The sequence below is a fragment of the Pleurodeles waltl genome, chromosome 3_1 (assembly GCF_031143425.1).
Source record: "Pleurodeles waltl isolate 20211129_DDA chromosome 3_1, aPleWal1.hap1.20221129, whole genome shotgun sequence".
Taxonomy (NCBI): domain Eukaryota; kingdom Metazoa; phylum Chordata; class Amphibia; order Caudata; family Salamandridae; genus Pleurodeles; species Pleurodeles waltl.
Genome location: NC_090440.1, coordinates 1,959,209,032 through 1,959,232,914, shown reverse-complemented (window position 1 = coordinate 1,959,232,914; position 23,883 = coordinate 1,959,209,032). Strand labels below are relative to the sequence as shown.

Genomic DNA, 23,883 nt, shown 5'->3' with positions numbered 1-23,883 from the left:
TAGATCTTTCCAGAACCAGACTCTGTAGCTGAAAGAGCATTACATACATTAGACATAAAAAGAGCACTAATGTATTACATTGATAGAACCAAACAAATTTGCATAACAAAACAATTGTTTGTAGCTTTCCAAAAACCTCATGCAGGGAATCCAATATCCAAACAAGGCATTGCCAGATGGATAGTTAAATGTGTTCAAACCTGCTATATTAAAGCAAAGAGAGAACTGCCTATTACACCAAAGGCACACTCCACTAGAAAGAAAGGCGCCACCATGGCCTTTCTAGGAAATATACCAATGACCGAAATCTGTAAGGCAGCCACATAGTCTACGCCTCATACATTCACTAAACATTACTGCGTGGATGTGTTAACAACACAACAAGCCACAGTAGGACAAGCAGTATTAAGAACATTATTTCAAACAACTTCAACTCCTACAGGCTAAACCACCGCTTTTGGGGAGATAACTGCTTACTAGTCTATGCACAGCATGTGTATCTGCAGCTACACATGCCATCGAACGGAAAATGTCACTTACCCAGTGTACATCTGTTCGTGGCATGAGACGCTGCAGATTCACATGCCCCCTCCCACCTCCCCGGGAGCCTGTAGCCGTTATAAGTTGATAATCTTAAAACTTGTACATTTGTAAATTTGTAAATATATCACTTTGTCACATTATGTACATACATACTTACTCCATTGCATGGGCACTATTACTATATACACTACTCCTACCTCACCCTCTGCGGGGAAATCAATCTAAGATGGAGTTGACGCCCATGCGCAATGGAGCCGAAATGGGAGGAGTCCCTCGATCTCGTGACTCGAAAAGACTTCTTCCAAGAAAAACAACTTGTAACACTCCGAGCCCAACACTAGATGGCGGGATATGCACAGCATGTGAATCTGCAGCGTCTCATGCCACGAACAGATGTACAGTGGGTAAGTGACATTTTCCATATATATATATATATTCATTCAATGGCATGTGTAGTTGCAGATACACATGCTGTGCACTGTTCCTGCCATCTAGTGTTGGGCTTGGAGTGTTACAAGTTGTTTTTCTTCTAAGTAGTCTTTTCGAGTCACGGGACCGAGTGACTCCTCCCTTTAGGCCCCATTGCGCATCAACTCCATCTTAGATTGTTTTCTTTCTGCCATCGGGTTCGGACGTGTTCCTCTTCGCTCCGTGATTCGAATCGGGAAAGTTTAAAAATCATCGAAAATCCGTCTGTATTGTTGTGTTCGGGACCGGTTTCCTATAGATACATCGGCACCGACAAGACAACCGCTTCGGCGGCCCTTCAGGGCTTCCGCACCCAACTGAGACATGGTCGGCCCAACCACATCTGTCGTCGAAGCCTCATGGACCGGACCCCCTTACGTTTGTGTCCGACATGCCACGCCAAGTATCCTTATACAGACCAGCACCAGGTCTGTAATCTGTGTTTGTCACCAGAGCACAGAGAGGATACCTGTGAGGCCTGCAAGGCTTTTCGGTCGAAAAAGACCTTGAGAGATCGATGGGCACGTCGATGGCATCGAAATCGACACAACACTCGACGTCGAGGAGGAAGAGATGGCTATCTCTATCCAGGGATCGGAATCGCACGACTCCGGAGACCAACAGCGGGCCAAAAAGTGAGTACGCCTGCCCCGACCCAACCCCAAAGTCAGTCTGAAAAACAGAAGGCCTCTGGATGCCCCTGCCTGAAGGCCATGGCTCGACCCACAAGAAAAGTGGTGACCAAGTAACATCTTCGGCACCGAAAAAGGCCAAGATCGTGCCGAAGTCTTCCGACTTGAGTCGAGAAACTGGCGTCATAAAAAGTTGACATCGACTGGTCTGAAACCAATAAGCCTTGAAAGAGCCTCTCGAAGCCGAGATCAACCGTGACCATGGGTGTTTCGGTGCCGAAAAAGCCGGCTTCGGAGCCGAAAAAGACTTCTTACACAGAAGAACAAGGGCTCTCCAAACAACTTAGAGAGGCACAGGTTTGAGCAGGAGCTGGATGTGAAGGAGTTTGACCAAAGTCAACCAAGATTACAGATCCAGAAGGATACTGGAAAAATTCTAACTATCCCTCCTCTCAAATTTAAAAGGAAATTGGCTTTTCACACAGAGACTGAAACTGAGCAGCCAAGAGCAAAGGTGGCTAGATAAAGCTCACCAACTCCACATTTCTCACCAGAAATATCACCACCACATTTGCCACAAAGGACAGGGTCACCGTTTGGCACCCCAACTGCACAGTCACCCACACATACTGTGCAGACACAGGACGATGCAGTTCCTGGGACCTCTACGACCCACCGGTTTCAGACAACAGTCCTGAGTGCTATCCCTCAAAGCCATCTCCTCCAGAGGATAGCACCTCCTATACACAAGTACTAGCCAGGGCTGCGACATTCTATAATGTCACTATGCACTCAGAACCAGTGGAGGATGATTTTCTTTTCAATACCCTGGTGTCCACGCATGCGTCATATCAAAGCCTGCCTATGCTACCAGGCATGCTTAAGCATGCACAACAAGTCTTCCAAGAGCTGGTCAAGGGAAGGGCCATCACACCGCGGGTGGAGAAAAAATATAAACCACCCCCATCGGACCATGTGTTCATTACACAGCAGCTCCCTCCGGGCTCTGTAGTAGTGGGAGCCGCAAGAAAGCGGGCAAACTTGCAATCATCAGGAGATGCACCACCTCCTGATAAAGAAAGCCGCAAGAATTCCATCACCTGTTTATGTATTTTATACGAAAATTGTAAATTCAGATCCTTGTTTGGTAATTAGTTCAGGAAGTCATATAAAGTTAATTCTGGACCTTCCCATATCATAAATATGTCATCAATATATCGTGTCCAAAAAATAACATGTTGGAACCATTTCACATTATCGTCTGACATCACCAATTGTGTTTCCCACCATCCCATAAATAGACAGGCATAGCTGGGAGCAAAGCAGCTCTTAAGGACACTCTTTAGTACCCCAGGCCCTAGATGCCAGGGGTAATATTTACTAGGGACTTACAGTGGGTGCTAACGTTTTTGCCATTTGGGGAAACAACTGTGGAGTTTTGGATAAAGCGATCTGGCACTGGGAACCTGGTTAGCAGGAACCCAGTGCACTTTCGGTTGAAATCACATCAGATCCCAGACACAAAATGGAGGTGTGTGTGTGTGTGGTGGGGGAGGGTTAACCATGTCAAAAAGAGGCACTTTCCTAAGGGGACCAATTCTTTATTCCTCCTCAAAACAGCTTCTGGGACACTTACAACACAGACCCACATACAGGCACAGATCTGAATCTGTATCTGGCAGAGCCACATGCCACCTGACTAGTGGTCGCAACAGCAAGAAAGAGGGAAACCTCACAAACATCTGGGTAGGTGTCCCCACCCGATAAATATGCTAGAAAGATGGATGCTGCGACGAAAATAGTGTCGAACAACCAATGGAGAATTGCTATCCCCTTTGGTCTCCTCTCGATTTTTATAGGGGACATTAGGATGAAATAGAGTGGCTTCTTCAACATTTTCTGGAAAAATACAAGAAACAAGCTTTTGAGATTTCATCAGAAGGCAAATTGAATGGTATCAAATCTATCAGATGTGCTCTAGATGCAGCTGATACTGCAGCAAGAGGCATTATAATGAGTGTCCTAATTAAGCAGCATGCCTAGATTAAGGTTTAATCCTGAATTGCAGCAAAATATTATTGTGCTTCTCTTTGATGGGAAACACCTCTTTGGCCCTCAAGTAGATACTCTACTCGACAAAATTAAGAAGGATAATGAAACAGGCGAAGCTATAAGTGCATTGCATACCTCTGCGCAATTAAATGCTTTTCATTGCTCCCCCTTGCATGAAGCAGCAAAGGCCACATCTTCTGACACCTCCACCTCATATGAGTGTCCCCAGTCACAGAATACTTTGCCTAAGGGATACTATAAAGGCTCATACAGAGGCAACAACTCAAGAGGCAGAGGGGAAGGCGCTTCCTCTAAACCATCTGCCACCGCCACAGAACCTTGACTTTCCTGCCATTCCCCTTGATCACACTACACTTGTCAGGGGCAGACTTCAACTGTTTGAATATCACCTCCGACCAGTGGTTGTTGGTTATTGTCCACCATGGTTATTGCCTGGAGCTTACCTTAGTAGCTCAAAACATTCCACCTCGCACCCAGAGACTCTCAACAGACCATCAGCAGATGGTTAAAGAGGAAGTAAAAGCTTTTCTACAAAAAGGAGCAATAGAACCTGTGCCATCACACCAAAAAAGATTGGCCTCCCAAGGCCAATCCTGGACCGCAGACCTGTTAAGTGGTACATTCTCTCAGAGTACTTCCGTATGGTCACGTTGCAAGATATCATTCCACTACTACAGTAAGGCGACTCCATAGCTGCATTGGACCTGAAAGACACCTACTTTCACATTCTACTTCACCTAGCACTTCGGCAATACCTCACATTTGTTCTAAATTGAGAACACTTTCAGTTCAAAGTATTTCCATTCGGAGTCACTACAGCCCCCAGGGTGTTTACCAAATGCCCAGCACTAGTGGCACCTCGTTTGCGCATATTACCAGTCCTGTTTTCAACACACTTAAACTACCATAAACTTGATTTACTAACTAGGTTTCACAGTTGGTGCAATTAGGTCTCACCTACTACCTCCTCAAATACAACCTTACCTTGGAGCCATCATTGACTCCCTCAGAGATAGCTTACCCATATACGGCTAGGATTTAGTCCTTCCAAATACTTATTCAACAGTGTCAGCATTATCTGCAAAAAACAGTAAGAACAGTAGTGTGCCTCCTAGGCATCATGTATATTAATAGTATCTCATTCCAGATTCAATATATGCCTGTTGCAGGAATGCTTAGTGCATCAATGGACTCACGCGGAGTTTCAGCTGGAAGATCTATTGTTTGCTCAGCCATCAGACTTGCCACACTCTGCAGTGGTGGAATATCGACAATCTTCTAAAATGATGGACTTTCCTAGACCCTATTCCGACCATAACAGATGCATCACTCATAGGTTGGAGAGTGCACTCACAGGGCTTGACTATACAGGGTCACTGGACACACATTCAAACCCATCTCCATATCAGTCACCTGGAGCTGCTTGCTGTTCCTCTAATGCTGAAAGCATGTTTACCTCTTCTCATCAGCAAGCTGAATTGCGTCAAAACAGGCAACATGACTACCATTTACTAGCTTCAAAAACAGGGGAGCACCAGGTTACCTCAACTATCTCATCTAGCCCAAACCATTTGGCGGTAGGCTTTGAGACATAACATTCTTTTCTTAGCAGGGTGTATACCGGGGGTGGACAAAACTTTGCAAATCTCCTCAGCAGGAGGCGCCAACAAGACCACGAGTCAGAACTCAACCCACAAGTCCTCCTCCTACTCTTCCAACAGTGGGGACATTCAGACATGGACCTTTCACCGCAGCAGAAAATACCAAATGCCCAAATTTTGCCTCCAGGTTCCCACACCCACAGTCCACGGGCAATGCACTATGGATTAATTAATTGGTCAGAGTTATTTGTTTACGCTTTTCCACCTTTCCCATCGCTTCCATTTGTAATGTGCAAGCATTGTCAGACGTCTGTGACCTTCATACTAATGGCTCCCACATGGGCAAAACAACCATGGTTCACCACACTCAGTAGTTCCAACCAGGTATTCCCCAACTGGCAGAACTGTGTAACCCAGCACTAGGGAGCAGTAAGGCATTCAAACCCAAGATCTCTCAATCTTGTGATCTGGCTTCTGAGGTCTTAGAATGTGGATCCTTAAACTACCTCAACAGTGTATGGACATTCTTAAAGGAGCAAGAAGACCCACTGCTAGAGCACTTTATGTGGCAAAGTGGAAACATTTTGTTCACTATTGCCATTCAAAACATATTAACAGCAAAGTCTCAAGTCCTTGTATGTAACCTATTCCACTGAAATACCTCTTGGCTAACTTACGTCTATAAGGCTACACTTAGCCGGCAGTAGCCACATATCTGCAAATAGAGAACACACCTCTATATTCAGAATCCCTGTAATCAAAGCTGTTTTAGAGGACCTTGAAAAAGTTATCCCACCCAGGGTACCCCAACTCCTGTTTGGAATTTTAACATTGTGCTAACAAGGTTAGTGGGTCCCCCATTTGAGCCTTTACATTCATTCCCTCTCCAGTTTCTATCATGGAAAGTCACATTTCTCATTGCAGTCACTTCACTCAGATGTGTCAGTGAGTTTCAGGCATCAACTCTAAAATAACTTTTTTTTTTTTTTCCAACTCAATGATGGTAAGATGGTACTATGTACCAACCCCAAAGTCCTGCCAAAAGTTGTCTCTCAGTTCCACTTAAATCAGTCTATTGCCCTACCAGTATTCTTTCCACAACCTGACACTGTAGTGGAAAGGGCTTTACACACACTAGATGTAAAACAAAAAAAAAGAAAAAAAAAAAAGGTTCTTATGTATTACATTGACAGAACCAAATGATTTAGGAAAACACAACAACTCTTTGTTGCATTCTCAAAACCACATAAAGGAAGAGGCATTTCTAAATCAAATATTTCATCTTAGATTGTAAAATGTATCCAGACTTGTAATGCTAAAGCCAAATGAACTCTACGTTTCTGTCCAAAAGCTCACTCTACTCGAATAAAGCGGGTTTCCCTGGCTTTTTTATGGCACACACCCATAGCTGACATTAGAAAAGCAGCTACGTGGACCACACCGCTCACATTTACAAAACAGTACTGTGTAGTTGTCATGACCCAACAGCAAGCCAGGGTCAAGCAGTTTTAAGAACTTTATTGCAAACAAATGCAACCCAGACAGGTTAGCCACCGTTTATGGAGGAAAAGTGCTTTACAGCCTATGTTAAAGCATGTGTATCCACAGCCGTTCATGTCTCAAACGGAAATGTTAATTACCAAGTAAGCATCTGTTTGTGGCAAGCAGTGCTGTAGATTCACATGCTTAGCAATGTAATGTGAACATATGATAAAGCACTATAGGTTTTATGCTGGCTTGGTAATAATCCAGCAGGTGACTGGTCAGAGAAATTGTGGAGAAAATGCATTTATTGTAATCCTTTGTGACCAATACCAAGACTATGACATTACAAGAAGGAATGCAAGATTAAGAGCCGCAGAGCTTTAATTGGACAAGTATTTTTGGGTGATGCTTTTGTTGTTCTAAGTTGACTTAAAGGTGCTGCAAATCAGTTGTAACAGTGGGAATACGGGAATGCAGTAGTGCATTGTTGTTGGATTGCAAGAGTAATCAGTAAAAATAAAATGCAAGCTCAGTGTAAAGCAAAACTTATTTAAATAAATGTACGAAACGTTCTTCATTTCTTTTTGGTTGTTTTGCATTATATTGTCTTAACCAAGCCAAGTTTGTTTCGTTTTTGCTTTTTGTTTCTTGTCTTTAGTGCTGATCTTAAATGTGCCCTACTGCTAATCCTACGCAGAAACTGCATGTAGGGGGATGTATTGGTAGCTATGTCACATTTATAGATTGGTCATCCTTTGTTATTGACCACCGGTCATGTAACCAGCTACCACCACTATGTATTAATCATAGTAGATCAGTGGTTCCCAACTTTTTGACTTCTGTGGACCCCCACTTTATCATTACTTGGATCCGGGGACCCCCACTGATTCATTATTTGAATCCAAGGACCCCCTACTGAGTCATTACTGGAAGCCGGAGAACCCAGCCTAAACATTGTTGATGATTTCAAATGCAAACCCATACACAAAAGATACAGAAACAAGCATTCATCAGGAAGTTTGGAGCTTTTCTAAATTCAATTAAAGCCACACATCGTCCGTACTACATGAATCAATTTGAGGATGCTAATTTAATTTTTAGACTCCAATTTCAAATTCCTTGACATTTACAGTAGGTTTTGAAATTTTCAATTGTACATTTATCCACTTTATTTATTTCCACTTTATTAATCTGTTAACATGATTTCATTTTCTGAGCTGTTGCGCACCCCCTGAGGAGGCATAGCAGATCCCCAGGGGTCCCTGGAGCACAGGTTGGGAGCCACTGCGCTAGATAGTTTAATATCTCCGAGTTCAGGAAGGGTTGGTAGTCTTCTGACAACAACACACCAGTCATCTGTACATTTAGTGCGGACCCATTTGTGAAAGCGGCACCTTTTGGTCAGGACGTCTCATTTAACTAGTCGTCTTCACACCAAGGAACGTGCCCAGCGGAAAGATTGCCCACATCTCTGTGGACACCAAACAACATTGGCTTTAGGCCTGGCCAAGCCGGACCTAGGATCATGGCGCCAATCTTCAGGGGGGCACTTGGCTCTAATGACACAGAACACTGTGCTTTTTATTCTTACCTTAGCATGAAATAGGCGATAACGCTTCATCATTCTTTTCTTTACCCTCCCATCTCCATCACCTATGCTACCACACACCAGCACCCCAATCTGCAAAACATACAATTTGGCAGCAGTGTGCTGGGGTTCAGCAGTGAGTGATATAGGCGAATTTGAGGGTGGCATGAGATGTTTGTGTTCAGAGGCCCAGTCACTGCTCTGATATGTCAGGGACTGGATTGGTAACACGAACAGAACCCCCTACTTCATCATTTTATTAATCGGCTGCTAAGGCGCCTTTCTGCCCAGTGCGCTGTCCAAGCCAGGGCCGGCTCTCGCAGCAGGGCAGTGTTTTAACGAGTAAGATGATATTAAAGTTGGCACCAAGGTAGATGTACAAGGGGGTTGCAGTCTCCTTTTTTCCTAACGGAACAAGGCCTCGTGCCCTGTTGGATGGCCCCCGTTTGCTCGGCAGCAGGTGGTACAGTCCGGTGATTTGAAGACACAGGAGACGGGTGCACTTCTGCCACAGCCAATGAAGTGGAGGTTTAATGCAGATTACCTCGCGTAACCTCCTGCAGATTAGCCGCTCGTTTGTACGATGGGCCACACTCCTCGGGGCACTTTAAGTGGCAGGATGACACCATTTCCTGGAATAAGCAAGCGGTTCGGTCAGGCGCCCTTTCCAGGGTGCTTGGCGATGCCCCTGTTGCTTCGTGCGAGTCGCCCCATAGAGTGCTCCTGGGAATTGAGCCCCCTCACCCGCAAACTGAAGAGCAAAGCACAGCCTCGGCGCCGCGCGCAATCAAAATCGACAGATGAGTGAACAGGTGTGTCGGGTAGGTGGGCGCTCAAGTAGTTCGACTCCGACAGTGCCCCAGCTGGTCGTGTGCATGGCAGGTATGCCGCTGAGAGAGGACACAACGCGGTCAAACGGAGGCAGGTTCTTTCTACATGTGCGAGAAATCGAGCACAGGGCAGAGAATAAGTACAGCCGGCTCCAGCAGGGTGCACTATCAGTTCACTGCAAAATATTTGTTTGAATTTACAAGTCTTGCCAAAGCTTTTGGGGGGTCAGCTGGATTTTGCAACCATGATTTTCGTGTTTCCAATGCCACGTGCAGGTAGCCTTGACTTTTGCTGGTATTCCTCCAGCAATACGTGACTCCTGTCCTCACTCCCAAGACTTGCAGACTTGAATCGTGTTGACTGTTTTGTGTCTGGCTGTACATTTCTTTCAGCGAGTCCTTATCATTTTAATTGAAAAATTATCGAGGATTTTTAAGAAGGGTCCTTTGTACTAGATTGATTTAAACCCACTTTTGGTAATGGAGGGGTGAAATATTTTAACTTTGTGTCCTGTGAACATATTTATTAATGAAGGAACCAGTGTATACATGGTCTTACATTGGTGTCTGTTTGGTCAAACTTATTGTCTTTTATTAGCTTTGTAGAGATTTTAGGAATGTTGTGGTTATGTGCTTTTTGTTTTCTTTATATTCCTCCATTTGTACCAGAAGTTGATCAACGAAAGGCTTCTTAGAGACATATGTTGTTTTTTGCATCTTGTTCAGAGAAAAAGCATGCCTTCAGCTTTTTTGTAATTTTTTTGGTTCTTAGCATTTGATTACTCTACCTGTGTTCAGTTATATAGCGGTCATAGTTACTCATGGAGACTTTTGCAGGTATTTGAATCAGGTGCCTTTTTTTGTTTTATTTTACTTTCTCATGTGGTCATGTCCACTCATTTGGTAGTTTTCCTTAGTCTCTGTGAAATTATTTGACATTGTTAGAAGACTGTAACATTCCCTTTGCATTGTGACTATATTTTCTGGTATAGTAGTTTAAGATGTTTGGGGGGGGGGGGGGTAAATCCTGGTGAAAGCTTAGGCAATGTATGTTAAGCCAGTGGTTTAAAAAAAAATATATATATTCTCCCCCCCCCCCACCCCAAATGGTATTTATGTGCTTTTAAATGTTTTTCTTTCTGAATATATGTGCCTTGAAGCTGCACAAAGCCGGAATTGCCCTCTGCATTCATGCTCAATGATTTGTCATAGTCAGGGCTAGGAAAGAAAGCATTTGCTTATAACGTTTAGAAACGTTATTTTATGATTTCTATACACATCTCTGTTGTTCCTAATTTCCCTGCTAACCTTTAGTGAATGTGCGCGTTCTGTGGTGTATGTGTATCTATGAGAGGAGTACAGTGATTTTCAGCTGGTGTTGAAGGACTTACAAGTGTTGTGCACTCCATTTGTATAACCATGTTAACTTCTTTGGACACTTGACTCTAAGTGCATAATAAAGTTAAGCAGTCAGTGCTTTTTGTAAGAGGTGGTAGTGGGTTAGAAACGCAGACACAGCACAATTGTAAATATATCACACACTCATTGCCAGTTTAGAACTATCAAAATCCGTGCTAGTTTAAAGTTATCACTTCTCAGAAGTGTAGGCCTTTATTTAAAGGTAAATTGTATATAACAAGTACACACTTGCCTAACTTTAACATGTTAGGCAGTCATTTTTTGTTCATCTAGGACTCTGTGGACTACACTATGAAATAGTTTAATGGTTAGGTATTCCCTGCAGTCTTTGGAGACTTGCATGTTTAGTGTTCATTTCCAGAGTGTCACTGGGTAACTGTTGCCAGACAGATGTATGAAAATGGATCTACGTTTTCTGACTTAGCTTTTTTGTAGCCCAGTTTGCAAAGTTGCACATCTTGTATGTTTCAGCTTGTCCGGGTGAGTTACAGTAAAGTTCTACCTATGTCCATGTTCAGGATGCCAAATGCAAGTACAATAGTCTGTCCAAATTACCGGAACACTTGACATTTGGTAACTAGGACCCACTGGCTGCAGTCACGGTCCGGGTGGGATAGAGAGAGATGGAGAACAACTAATCCAAAATTAAAACACAGGTGAAATCTGTGCCTAAAATAGGGTAATTGTAGGAGCCAATGTCTTCGAGTTAGACAGTTGTGCTCAAAAATTCCTGTTGGCTGGAGGCACCAATCTCGCCACATAAGTACCACCTGTTTGAACTGGGTTTAAGGTCAGTAGCCAACTTACACTTTAAACGTGTAGCTCCAAAACAGTTTGAGGTAGAAGCTGGCCGTTACTGCTACTGCCGTTCACTACATAAACAGGGGTGTGGGGGTCAGTCGCCAACTTTCCTCAAAATATGTGCCAAATTTGGTTGCCAACCTGTCATCAGAGCCCTGCTGTGATGATGAACAGTAATGTTAAAAGATATCTTGCAAGATCACACTTGTCTACTTTCTAACCTTCATACACAAAAACAATCACACAATGGCCCTGTACGGTTAGATAGACCCAGTATTGATTTTAGGCACTTAACTTTTTACTCCGAGAAGTGCTACGCAAGAAATTATATATTTTTTTTCTGAAAGTGCCATCAGCGTAAGTACTTCTATGATAAAATCACTCTCTTCTGAACTTTCTAACAGTGGGTAAGTGATAGGATACATTTTCCCACCATTATTTCATTGCTTGTGCAGCCAGTAGTCACTGTTAACTATGTTTTGTGTTTCTGGATGAAATACAAAACCATGGTGAATCTAGAAAAGCATGAGCTTGGCAATCTTTCTTTTTAAGAAGGGGCCATTTGTTTAGATTCCAAGGTCATCTTGCACTCAGTTATGATTAAATTCACGAAACATAACTATTTGGGTTTTTGTTGCTGGTCGGTGGGGATGTAGGGGTGAGGGTAGAGATAGAATTGGTGCCAGGCATTGCATCAGTTGCTTTTACCAATTAAGCTGTGTAAGGAAATGCCTCCTTGGTATGGTTACCCCCTGACTTGATGCTAAGTTATGATTTGAAAGTGTGCTGGGACCCTGCTAACCAGGCCCCAGCACCAGTGTTCTTTCCCTAAACTGTACCTTTGTCTCCACAATTGGCACAACCCTGGCACTCAGGTAAGTCCCTTGTAACTGGTACCACTGGTACCAAGGGCCCTGATGCCTGCGAAGGTTTCTAAGGGCGGCAGCATGTCTTATGCCACCCTAGGAACCCCTCACTCAGCACATGCACACTGCCTCTCAGCTTGTGTGTGCTGGTGGGGATAAAATTACTAAGTTGACATGGCACTCCCCTCAGAGTGCCATGCCAACCTCACACTGCCTGTGGCATAGGTAAGTCACCCCTCTAGCAGGCCTTACAGCCCTAAGGCAGGGTGCACTATACCACAGGTGAGGGCATAGGTGCATGAGCACTATGCCCCTACAGTGCCTAAGCAAAACCTTAGACATTGTAAGTGCAGGGTAGCCATAAGAGTATATGGTCTGGGAGTCTGCCAAACACGAACTCCACACCACCATAATGGCTACACTGAAAACTGGGAAGTTTGGTATCAAACTTCTCAGCACAATAAATGCACACTGATGCCAGTGTGCAATCTATTGTAGCATACACCCAGAGGGCATCTTAGAGATGCCCCCCTGAAAACATACCCGACTTCCAGTGTAGGCTGACTAGTATCTGCCAGCCTGCCACACACCAGACATGTTGCTGGCCACATGGGGAGAGTGCCTTTGTCACTCTGTGGCCAGGAACAAAGCCTGTACTGGGCGGAGGTGCTTGTCACCTCCCCCTGCAGGAACTGTAACACCTGGTGGTGAGCCTCAAAGGCTCACCACCTTTGTTACAGCGCCACAGGGCATCCCAGCTAGTGCAGACGCCTGCCCCTCCAGCCACTGCCCCCCCCTTTTGGCGGCAAGGCTGGAGGAGATAATAAGAAAAACAAGGAGTTGTCACCCACCAGTCAGGACAGCCCCTAAGGTGTCCTGAGCTGAGGTGACTCCTGCTTTTAGAAATCCTCCATCTTGTGGATGGAGGATTCCCCCAATAGGTTTAGGGGTGTGCCCCCTCCCCACAGGGAGGGGGCACAAAGCGGGTGTAGCCACCCTCAAGGACAGCAGCCATTGGCTACTGCCCTCCCAGACCTAAACACACCCTTAAATTCAGTATTTAGGGGCACCCCAGAACCTAGGAAACTGTAACCTGCAACCTTAACCAGAAGGAGGGCTGCTGACCTGAAGCCCTGCAGTGAAGACTGAGACGACAACTGCTTTGGCCCCAGCCCTACCGGCCTGTCTCCCAACCTCGAAGAAAACTGCAACAGTGACGCATCCAACAGGGACCAGCGACCTCTGAATCCTCAGAGGACTGCCCTACAACCAAGGACCAAGAAACTCCAGAGGACAGCGGCCCTGTTCCTCAAAGACTGAAACTTGCAACAAAGAAACAACTTTTAAAGGACTCCACGTTTCCCGCCGGAAGCGTGAGACTTGCTACTCTGCACCCGACGCACCTGGCTCGACTTGTGGAGAAACAACACTTCAGGGAGGACTCCCCGGCGACTGCGAGACCGTAAGTAGCCAGAGTTGCCCCCCCTGAGCCTCCCACAGCGACGCCTGCAGAGGGAATCCCGAGGCTCCCCCTGACACGACTGCCTGACTCCCAGATCCCGACGCCTGGTAAAGACACTGCACCTGCAGCCCCCAGGACTTGAAAGATCGGAACTCCAGTGCAGGAGTGACCCCCAGGAGGCCCTCTCCCTTGCCCAGGTGGTGGCTACCCCGAGGAGCCCCCCCCCCTTGCCTTCCTGTATCGCTGAAGAGACCCCTTGGTCTCCCATTGATTTCCATTGGAAACCCGACGTGTGTTTGCACACTGCACCCGGCCGCCCCGTGCTGCTGAGGGTGTACTTTCTGTGCTAACTAGTGTCCCCCCCGGTGCCCTACAAAACCCCCCTCGTCTGCCCTCCGAAGACGCGGGTACTTACCTGCTGGCAGACTGGAACCGGGGCACCCCCTTCTCTCCATTGAAGCCTATGCGTTTTGGGCACCACTTTGAACTCTGCACCTGACTGGCCCTGAGCTGCTGGTGTGGTAACTTTGGGGTTGCTCTGAACCCCCAACGGTGGGCTACCTTGGACCCAAAACTGAACCCTGTAGGTGGGTTACTTACCTGCAAAAACTAACAATACTTTACCTCCCCCAGGAACTGTGAAAATTGGACTAAGTGTCCACTTTTAAAACAGCTATTTGTGTTTTATGTGAAAAGTATATATGCTACTGTAATCATTCAAAGTTCCTAAAGTACTTACCTGCAATACCTTTCAAATGAGATATTACATGTAGAATTTGAACCTGTGGTTCTTAAAATAAACTAAGAAAATATATTTTTCTATAACAAAAACCTATTGGCTGGAATTGTCTCTGAGTGTGTGTTCCTCATTTATTGCCTGTGTGTATGTACAACAAATGCCTAACACTACTCCTTGGATAAGCCTACTGCTCGACCACACTACCACAAAATAGAGCATTAGTATTATCTCTTTTTGACACTATCTTACCTCTAAGGGGAACCCTTGGACTCTGTGCATGCTATTCCTTACTTTGAAATAGCACATACAGAGCCAACTTCCTACACTGACCAAGTCAATTAAAGCATCAAGGTGGAAGTCCACAAGATGCTGGAATTGGGAGTCATTGAGCACTCTGACCACCCCTGGGCTAGCCCAGTGGTCTTAGTCCCCAAACCTCACTCCAAGGATGGAAAGAGAGAGATGAGGTTTTGTGTGGACTGCAGAGGACTTAATTCTGTCACCAAGACAGATGCCCATCCCATTCCAAGGGCTGATGAACTGATTGATAAATTAGGTGCTGCCAAATTCTTAAGTACCTTTGACTTAACAGCAGGGTACTGACAAATCAAAATGGCACCTGGAGCAAAAGAAAAGACAGCATTCTCCACACCTGATGGGCATTATCAGTTTACTGTTATGCCCTTTGGTTTAAAGAATGCCCCTGCCACCTTCCAAAGGTTGGTGAATCAAGTCCTTTCTGGTTTGGAGTCCTTTACTGCAGCTTATCTTGACGATATTGCTGTCTTTAGCTCCAGCTGGCAGGATCACCTGGTCCACCTGAAGAAGGTTTTGAAGGCTCTGCAATCAGCAGGCCTCTCTATCAAGGCATCCAAATGCCAGATAGGGCAGGGAACTGTGGTTTACTTGGGACACCTTGTAGGTGGAGGCCAAGTTCAGCCACTCCAGCCTAAGATCCAGACTATTCGGGACTGGGCAGCTCCAAAAACCCAGACTCAAGTCAGGGCATTCCTTGGCTTGACTGGGTATTACAGGAGGTTTGTGAAGGGATATGGATCCATAGTGACAGCCCTCATAGAATTCACCTCCAAGAAAATACCCAAGAGGGTAAACTGGACTGTAGAATGCCAACAGGCCTTTGACACCCTGAAACAAGCAATGTGCACAGCACCAGTTCTAAAAGCTCCAGAGTACTCCAAGCAGTTCATTGTGCAGACAGATGCCTCTGAACATGGGATAGGGGCAGTTTTGTCCCAAACAAATGAAGATGGCCTTGACCAGCCTGTTGCTTTCATTAGCAGGAGGTTACTCCCCAGGGAGCAGCATTGGAGTGCCATTGAGAGGGAGGCCTTTGCTGTGGTTTGGTCCCTGAAGAAGCTGAGACCATACCTCTTTGGTACTCACTTTGTAGTTCAAACTGACCACAGACCTCTCAGATGGCTGATGCAAATGAACTTCCTACAGCACATGACTGCCATGTGGTTTTGCATGGCGCTGGCTCTTCCATCTAGGGTTTTCCCAGGTGTCAACCATCTTGTGAGGTCCCTGTACACCAGAGCAGACAAGTTGTGGAGGTGCAATACTGCTGAACATGAGTGGCGTCTGGATCTGGAAGTGATTAAGGTCATATTCTTCTTGTGAGGAGGTACCTTAGATAGATCTCTTTGCCAACTCCAGGAATGTTAATTGTCAACTTTATGCACTTTAGAATTTCTGCCTCAAGAATCTCTAATAGGTGTATTCTGCATACCTGGTGACTCCCATTGTCATTACAAGTTCCCCTGTCTGCCGCTTCTACCTCTGGTTCTGAAGGAGGTCAGGAAGAAGTGGGTTCAGCTCATTCTAATAACCCAAAGGATCTACTAATCTGATGATCTGATCATGACCATCTGTCCTCTGCCCAACCTACCTCTTCAGAAGGACTTACTGTCCCAACAATAAGGTGGGGTTCTAACCCCATACCTTCACAACCTGTATCTGCATGTGTGTAGATTGAGTGAGACCAACAGAGTGGATTTAGTTTGCCTGTCAAAATAGTGGAAGTCCTCTCTTGGTGTTTGCTGCCCTTCAACAAAATCAATCTATTCTGGAGTTTAAGCAATGTTTGAGGACCATTAGGTCCTTGCACTGGGCACCATTAAAGGTTTTTTGTTAACTCTTTTGGCCTGTCTGCCTTGGTGCTTCCATGCACATGCCCACCCTTTATGACGCAGTGGAACTGTTATTCGGTTCAATGTGCATAACTTTTGAGCCACAGCATAGCTGTTTTTGTGGTTATTAACTCTTGAAACAATCTGTGTGTTATGTCTGTGAACTAAAAGCGCCATCAGTGCAACTACGATAACCCACAATCTTTCAGGACAATTTGGTGTTCAGGGAGGTGGTGCGTTACTTTTTTATCTATTCAAAAGATGATGAATCTGCAGTTAAGGAGTATCCACCACAGGATCAAGTTACTTACCTTTGTTAATGTTCTTTTTGTGGATACGCGAACGATAGCTTCCTTCCTGTCTGTCCGCCCATCATCTTATTCTGAGTGGCCTTCTAGGTGAGAGAAAAGGTCCCAAGTTACATTTTGCCAATTGTTGCGATTCTCAGTCTATCATTGACACTCCTGTCTGAAGCTGCCAATTGCTTCCTCGTATACTAAGTTTGCAGGAGTGGCGCCTTGTTTGCCAACCACTCTGCTGCCATCTGACGAAAAAAGGAATGGCTGACTGGGCTACAGCCTAAACATCAAGTGGTGCACTCTAGTAATATTTTGTCTGCAGAGTCTTGGAATAAACAATGGATGAAATGGAGGATGGTTTAAAGAGTTGGTGGTGGTTCCATTCAGTACTCAAAGATTTCTCGTGACTAAATGAGGCTTCATCTATCAGAGATGTAGGAGGACTTACTTGATCCATGACTTGAGTCTGTGACAGCCAGCTTCTCAAGAAAGGAAAGCAGCATCATCCCAGAAGACTGCAAACTGATACTGAGCACCTTGGAAAGAGGACTGCTGAGCAGAAAGAGAGGCACTGGAGACATCCCACCAACACATCTCCTCATAGGTGAAACCCAGAGTGAGCTGCCTGCTGTGGGGTCTGCCTGTGAGGTGTGTGGTGGAGCATTGGAGGCTACACACCAGGAAGTGTTTGCTGGGAGGAGCGGAGATGGGCAGTATCTGTGCTAGTGTGGTGGTAAATATAGGAAGAAGTGTGCCAATGGTTTTATGCACTGCATGGTAGTGTATTGCACGCAGAACAGAGGCCTAGAGCTGTGGGATCATTCTCAGTAATACTTCCTCTGCTGCCAACAGCATTGTTCTCCTGACATTGGTTTGCCCCAGGGGTTACTTCATTGTAAGTTCCCTTGGGGGGGCGAGTGAGAGGGGGGACCTGACTTAACCATGAACCAGTGCTGAGATAAACTGACATGGCAGGGCACCTTTGTCCTCCGAATCCTATTGTTCTGTTCCGGCATGTGTGCCAACCCAAACTGCGACCTCAGTCTCTCGCAGGTCTCCTCTTGACTCTTGCATAGGTACCAGTGAAAAGCGACCAGGGCAGATGCATGGCCTGTGAAGACCAGAAGCACCACCATTAGAGACTGATCTTCCTCTGTACACCATGTAAAACTTAAACTGCTCCTGCCAATGGATCCTACAGACCAAGTGAAGTGCAAGACAGAACTTTTTTTAACGTAGATCTGATCATTGACTGGGGGTCATAAGCACCAGCGATGTTTGTGTAAAGCTTTGAACAGTTTTTCCTGATTTGTACTCTAGGGACTCTCAAGGGAGCACATCCCTTTAGCATGGTACACACAATGCACACCATAACTAACGTTGCCCGGCATACACTAATAAACTATTTGACAATGACACAGGCAAAAAAAAAGTCTCACAAGAGTAAAGGAATAGCTAGTGACATCAGTTGGTTATAGCTTGCAGTGATTAAGCTGCAAACAGCTGGTGAATTCAGTGGTTTTATGTGTTTGAAACAGAACCAATACTTTTTATTTTTTTTGCAGTGAATAATATACATAATCATGTGCACAGAATTATATGCTATTTATTACCTTTTTGAGTGTGAGGAGGGACAATGATTCACCTCAAGTGGGTCATCCATGTTTATTAATGCATTTGTTCCAAATAATGCGTTATTGGGCCATATGTTTTTTCACTTGTACTACATTACACATTAAATCGTAATGGTAAGACCAAATAAGTAAAGATTTTAAACAAAGCCATGAGGAAAGGATTCCTTGGTAAAGAGCATCAACAAGCCTGGCCCAGGACCCCACACAGAAATGGTAGGAAAATTAAAATAAAGGGGGGTGAGTGCAAAAAATAATTTAGAACCCAGCATTAGATGGTATGAGTAGATGTAGTGTGTGTGATTTCACAGCACTTCAAGCTCTAACCAATTTCTTACGGATAGGCAATGTTTGTCTTCTTGTCTGATTGACAGTATGTTTAGTCTTAGTTAAAGCACCTACTCTTTACTACTTTCGTCTAAATATTTTAACATGCAAGTAATGCCAATTGGATTATAACCTCTTACATATTTCATTGCAGCAACAGATTACACGTCCTGTACATGAAGAAAAGGAGATTGAAAAAGTAGAGGAGGAGAAATCTGAAAAACCTGAGCGGAAAGAGGAGGAAAAGCGAGATGAGGAAGAAAAAGACGATAAAGAGGAGTTTAAGTAAGTTTGTGCTTTAAAATGTTTAAAGTTAGCCTTTTTAAATTATACTTTGGAAACCATTCATTGTCTCGTATGTTGGAAACTCCTCCCAAAATGTGTTTCAGAGCACGGTACAAACTGTATAGAAATTCACATGACAAAAAGGCATGCACACTTTAGTATCATCAAAGGTAATGACAGAATAATAGGTAATCTATTGCACAGCTTTAGAGTTAAACGTGTGTAAAAGTACAACAGTAAAATACAGTGGTCATAGTGATTCTCATAACTGTGTTGGAGTAGTATACAGAATGTTTGGGTGTAGATGAAATAGTGATGACATAAAATAATAGGTCATATATGAGCATAGACCAGTGACACAAGGCACTAAGAAATCAGAGTGTGCAGTAGTTGCTGATAGCCCAAGGGTTTAGTAAATGGTGAAGCAATCAGTCTGAAAAAGCACTACATAATAGTATAAGTTCATTTTCACAATTATAAAAATCAGCAGTTGAGCTAAAATAGAGTGCCAAAGAGCAGTGGTGATGAAAATGGAGTTGATAGGCATGGATTCTTGACACAGTTGAGTAATGAACATTAAACACAAGGGGGAGGAGCAGTATGTGGCTTGGCACACAGTTTAAATTAGGTAGAAATTGTAGCTTTAATAAGAGGATGACGGATATAGAGTGTGGTAGAAGTTTATAGGTTTAGACAAGATTAACAGGAGACTAGACCCATTCTGGGAGATTGGAACAGAGAAGGGACTTAATATTTCATTACATAAGTTTACAGAAACAAATAAAACTGGTGCTTTACTCACAAGACGTACTTTTGTTCTGATTATAAGTAAACACTTGTTTATAACTACTGCACATGAAAAAAAACAACAGGGCACAAAACTCATGCAGATCCACGGAGAGCAAAACATTAATGACTACCGTTACTGAGAAAGGGGTCACCATAACACACTTCAGATCAATCATGAGTTATGATTCTGCATTGAAATGCAGATATTTTTAATCCAGAGACCTGGCAGGACTTAACAATCCACCAGTGACTCCTACAAAGTGTAGAAAGGGACTATGACCTTGCTTTCCACAGGCAGGTGAGCATGCTTGCATTCTACAGCAGGATGTAGCAGCACTCATATAAGGGACACTGGAGTTCGTCCAGAGCTGGACCTAAGACAGGGATGGTACTCCATGTACTTTCTTATGCCCAAGAAGAATTACAGTCTCCATTCGATCAATGACCTCAGGGTCTTAAATTGCTTTCTTGGCAAGTTGTTGTCACTGGTGACTGGATGGTGTTTCTCGACTTGCAGGATGCACAACTCTACGTACCGGTCCTGCAGTTGCACTGGAAGTACCTACGTTTTGTGGTAGTTTTATGCACTACCAATTCCTAGTCCTATCTTTTAGATTAACAGTAGCACCAAAGGTCTTCACCAAGGTGACGGTGTTTGCTGCAGCACATCTGCACAGGTCAGGGATCTCATTAGCCCTGTCATTGGTTATTGGTTGTTCAAGGCAAACTTGCAACAGCTGATGTAAGACTACTGGAACGCCACAGCTTTCTATAAATTTGGGCTATTCTATATTCCTGCCCCAGTCACACCTGGCCCCAATCTCAGTGCCTTATGTTCAGATAATCCTTATAGGACATGCATTCACTCAGACCTTTCCCTCCTCCAGACTGGATTGCAGGCATTCTCGTTATGATGTAAGCAGGAGCTCTGATTCCGGCCTTGATGGACCTTTACTTGCTGGATTTGCTGGCTTCTTACATACTCTGTCATGTGCTCTGGCACATGAGGGCTCTCCAGTGGTGTCCCCATCGACAATGGTATCAGCATGGATGTGTCTGTCGACAATGGTATGAGCATGGGGGGTGAGCTGACAGAATTCCTTAAAATCCCCCTGGACACCACAAGGGATCTCCAGTGGCAGTCTGAAGAGAACCGGTCTTGCAGAAGACCTTTTGACTGCCACCAGCAGTGGTTGTCGTGGTGACAGATCCATCCACTTCCTTTAATGTGAAAGCCTGCAGCCTGACTGCGTTATCTTGATGTTTATGAGTACCAGCTTCACCCAGAGTTAATGCAAACCACTTTTGTCCTTTGGGACACCCCTCTGGTGGATCTCTCAGCAGGCAATTTCCAGTGTCACAATTGGCTGTCTGTGCCCTCCTGGCTCCATTGCAAAAATCCTGGGGATGCTTTTTAACTTACCTAGGACTTTTCCCTGCACTTTGCTTTGCTCCCATACCCTTGATCCCTCCATTATTGAGGAGGCTGTCCCAAAACAGGGCACAAGTTATTCTGGTGATCTCCTATGACTGTGTTCCTGCACTTCTGCTGAGGTCAGATTTCCTCTTCTGGGGGATATTGATGTGAGGGTTTGTGGGGTGAGGGGTTTGGGTCAGAGAAGGGGGAGGGGGTGCTGCACCCTGACCTTCAAAGTCTACATCTTCCTGTCTGGAAAGGGATTGGGGCACCTTAATTTCTGGTGGATATAACTTTGGCAGCACGACAAATGTAGCAAAGCACCCTTTTGGCATGGTTAACCCCCACTTTTTGCCTGGTTTCTAATGTGGCTTCAACTGTTATTGTACTTGGGCCCTGCTAACCAGGTCCCCAGTGCCAGATCTCTTTCCCCAAATCTGCACAGTTGTACTGAACAAGTGGCACACACTGTAAACACCCCCTGTAAGTCCCTAATAAATGATACCTCTGGTACCTAGGGCCTGGGGCACTAAGGAAGGTCCCTGAGGGCTGCAGCATTAGTTATGCCACCCCAGGGACCCCTTATCAAACCCAAACAGTGCCGCCCTTGCAGACTGCGTGTGTTGGTGTGGACTAAATTGAAAACACATCCTGTTACACACCCTTGAGTGCCGGCTCCCCTATCACTGCATATGACAGGTTTAAGTCACCCTCAACTCAGGGTGCATCAGGGCACATGTGAGGGCTTACATGCACAAGCAGATATGCCCCTGCTATGTTTGTCGATTGTGAAACATAGTAAATGAACAGGGAAGCCATTTTAAATACATGTGGTGAGCACTGGTTATTACGAGCTCCCCAGCTACATGATGGCTTCTCCGAACCCTAGGATGTTTGCTCTCAAGCCTCTCAGATTAATAAACCCTCACTGAATCCAGTGATGGATTATTTAATAAATGCACACCAAGGGCACCTGGAGGTGCTCCCTGAAAGCCTACCAGCTATTAGTATGCTGACTTACTGATCCTGACCAGTTCAGCCACTGCAGACCTGTTTCTGGCCACCCCAGTGTGAGAGCCACCACTCTCGAGGGCCTGAGAAAAAAGCCTGATCTGGTTGAGGTGTTACCACCTCACCCAGGCAGGATGGACATTCCAGGATAGGAAGCTTCAAAGGCCTAGTCGCCTTTGTAATGTGACCCAGGTCTCTCCAGATGGTGGAGATGACCAACCTCCCCTGTCCTGACCCCACTTCTAGCCGCAGCACAGGTGGGAACATTAGGCAGATTAGTAGGTGCTTACTTCATGCCAGTCCTACCCCCAAGGCAGACGAGCTGAAGTGGACACTACTTTTTTAAATTCCTCCATCTTGTTTGGAAGGAATTAGACCACTAGGGTCCCACATCCCAGCGAAAGTGGTCATGAAAGGGTGTAGTCACTCTAAAGGTGGGTAGTCCATTGGCTACCACCTGGCACTCACTGTAACGCCCCTAACTTGAGGAGCTAGGTGGCACCCCTGAGCCCTAGAACTCAGATCTTGATGACCTAAGACGAGGGCAAAGAAGAGTTGCACCTGCAGAAGAGGAAAAAAAGAATCGGCTGACCACGCCAGACTGCCTGTTGACCTCAAATGACTCTGCCCAAGAAGTCAACTCGTCCTACCTTCCACCTGAAGTGAGCACTGCACCTGACATCCACAACCTGAAGTGAAACCAACCAACAGTGCCAACTTTGTTCCCCGACTACTCAGAGGCCTGGTCCAGTGTGGTCTCACCCAAATGGACTCACCCGAGATAGGTGCAGCCTTTATACACAGGCACCCTCTCCCGCAGCCTTGTGGTGAGAGAAAACCAGACACCTCCTGCAGCCAATGCACCCGTCACCCCTGACCCCATCTGAGGTGGGCCACTGGTGCCAACGACGTCCCTAGGCTCCTAAGAGCTGGAATCCACCGTGGCTGGACTGCCCGATGCCGTCAGCAGCCTCAACCCACAGGACCCTGACAGTGAGTGCTCCCGAACGAGAAAACCCGATGTCTAAGGATGCCCCTGCATCCATCATCTCTGGGCCCTGGAGGAAAGGACCAAAGGTGCACCTACGTCCCCTAGTACCCCAAGTCTACTACCTACCTGCGTGTTGCCCCTGACTGATTTCCTAGTTGGATTACTAGATGTTGCAAGTGAAGAGTGAAGAGATCTTAAGGTATGTACTGGGCACAGGTCATTACGAGTTGCCCTGGTACATAATGGATTCACTGAAACCTGTGGTATGTGGTATCAAACACCTCTTCTTAATAAATTCATACTGATGCCAGTGTTTGATTTATTATGACATGCACACAGAGGGCACCTTGGATGTGCCCCCTGAAAAACCTCCTAGTCCTGTAGTGTGCTGGCTGGCTGGTATCAACCAGCCTGCCACCACAGATGAGTTTCTGACCCCCTGGAGGGGAGAGCCCGCACTCTGAGATCAGAAACAA

At 45.4% G+C, this 23,883-nt stretch overlaps 1 protein-coding gene across 16 annotated transcripts in view; it reads left to right on the top strand.

Annotated features, from left to right (window-relative positions):
• Window positions 1–23,883, top strand: part of NCOR1 (nuclear receptor corepressor 1) — a 1,251,773-nt gene that overhangs the window by 288,811 nt on the left and 939,079 nt on the right. For all 16 annotated transcript variants that reach the window (XM_069226323.1, XM_069226317.1, XM_069226319.1 and 13 more), the window contains one exon: window positions 19,069–19,199. In XM_069226323.1, the coding sequence (XP_069082424.1) occupies window positions 19,069–19,199 (131 nt within the window). The remainder of the gene's footprint in view (window positions 1–19,068; window positions 19,200–23,883) is intronic.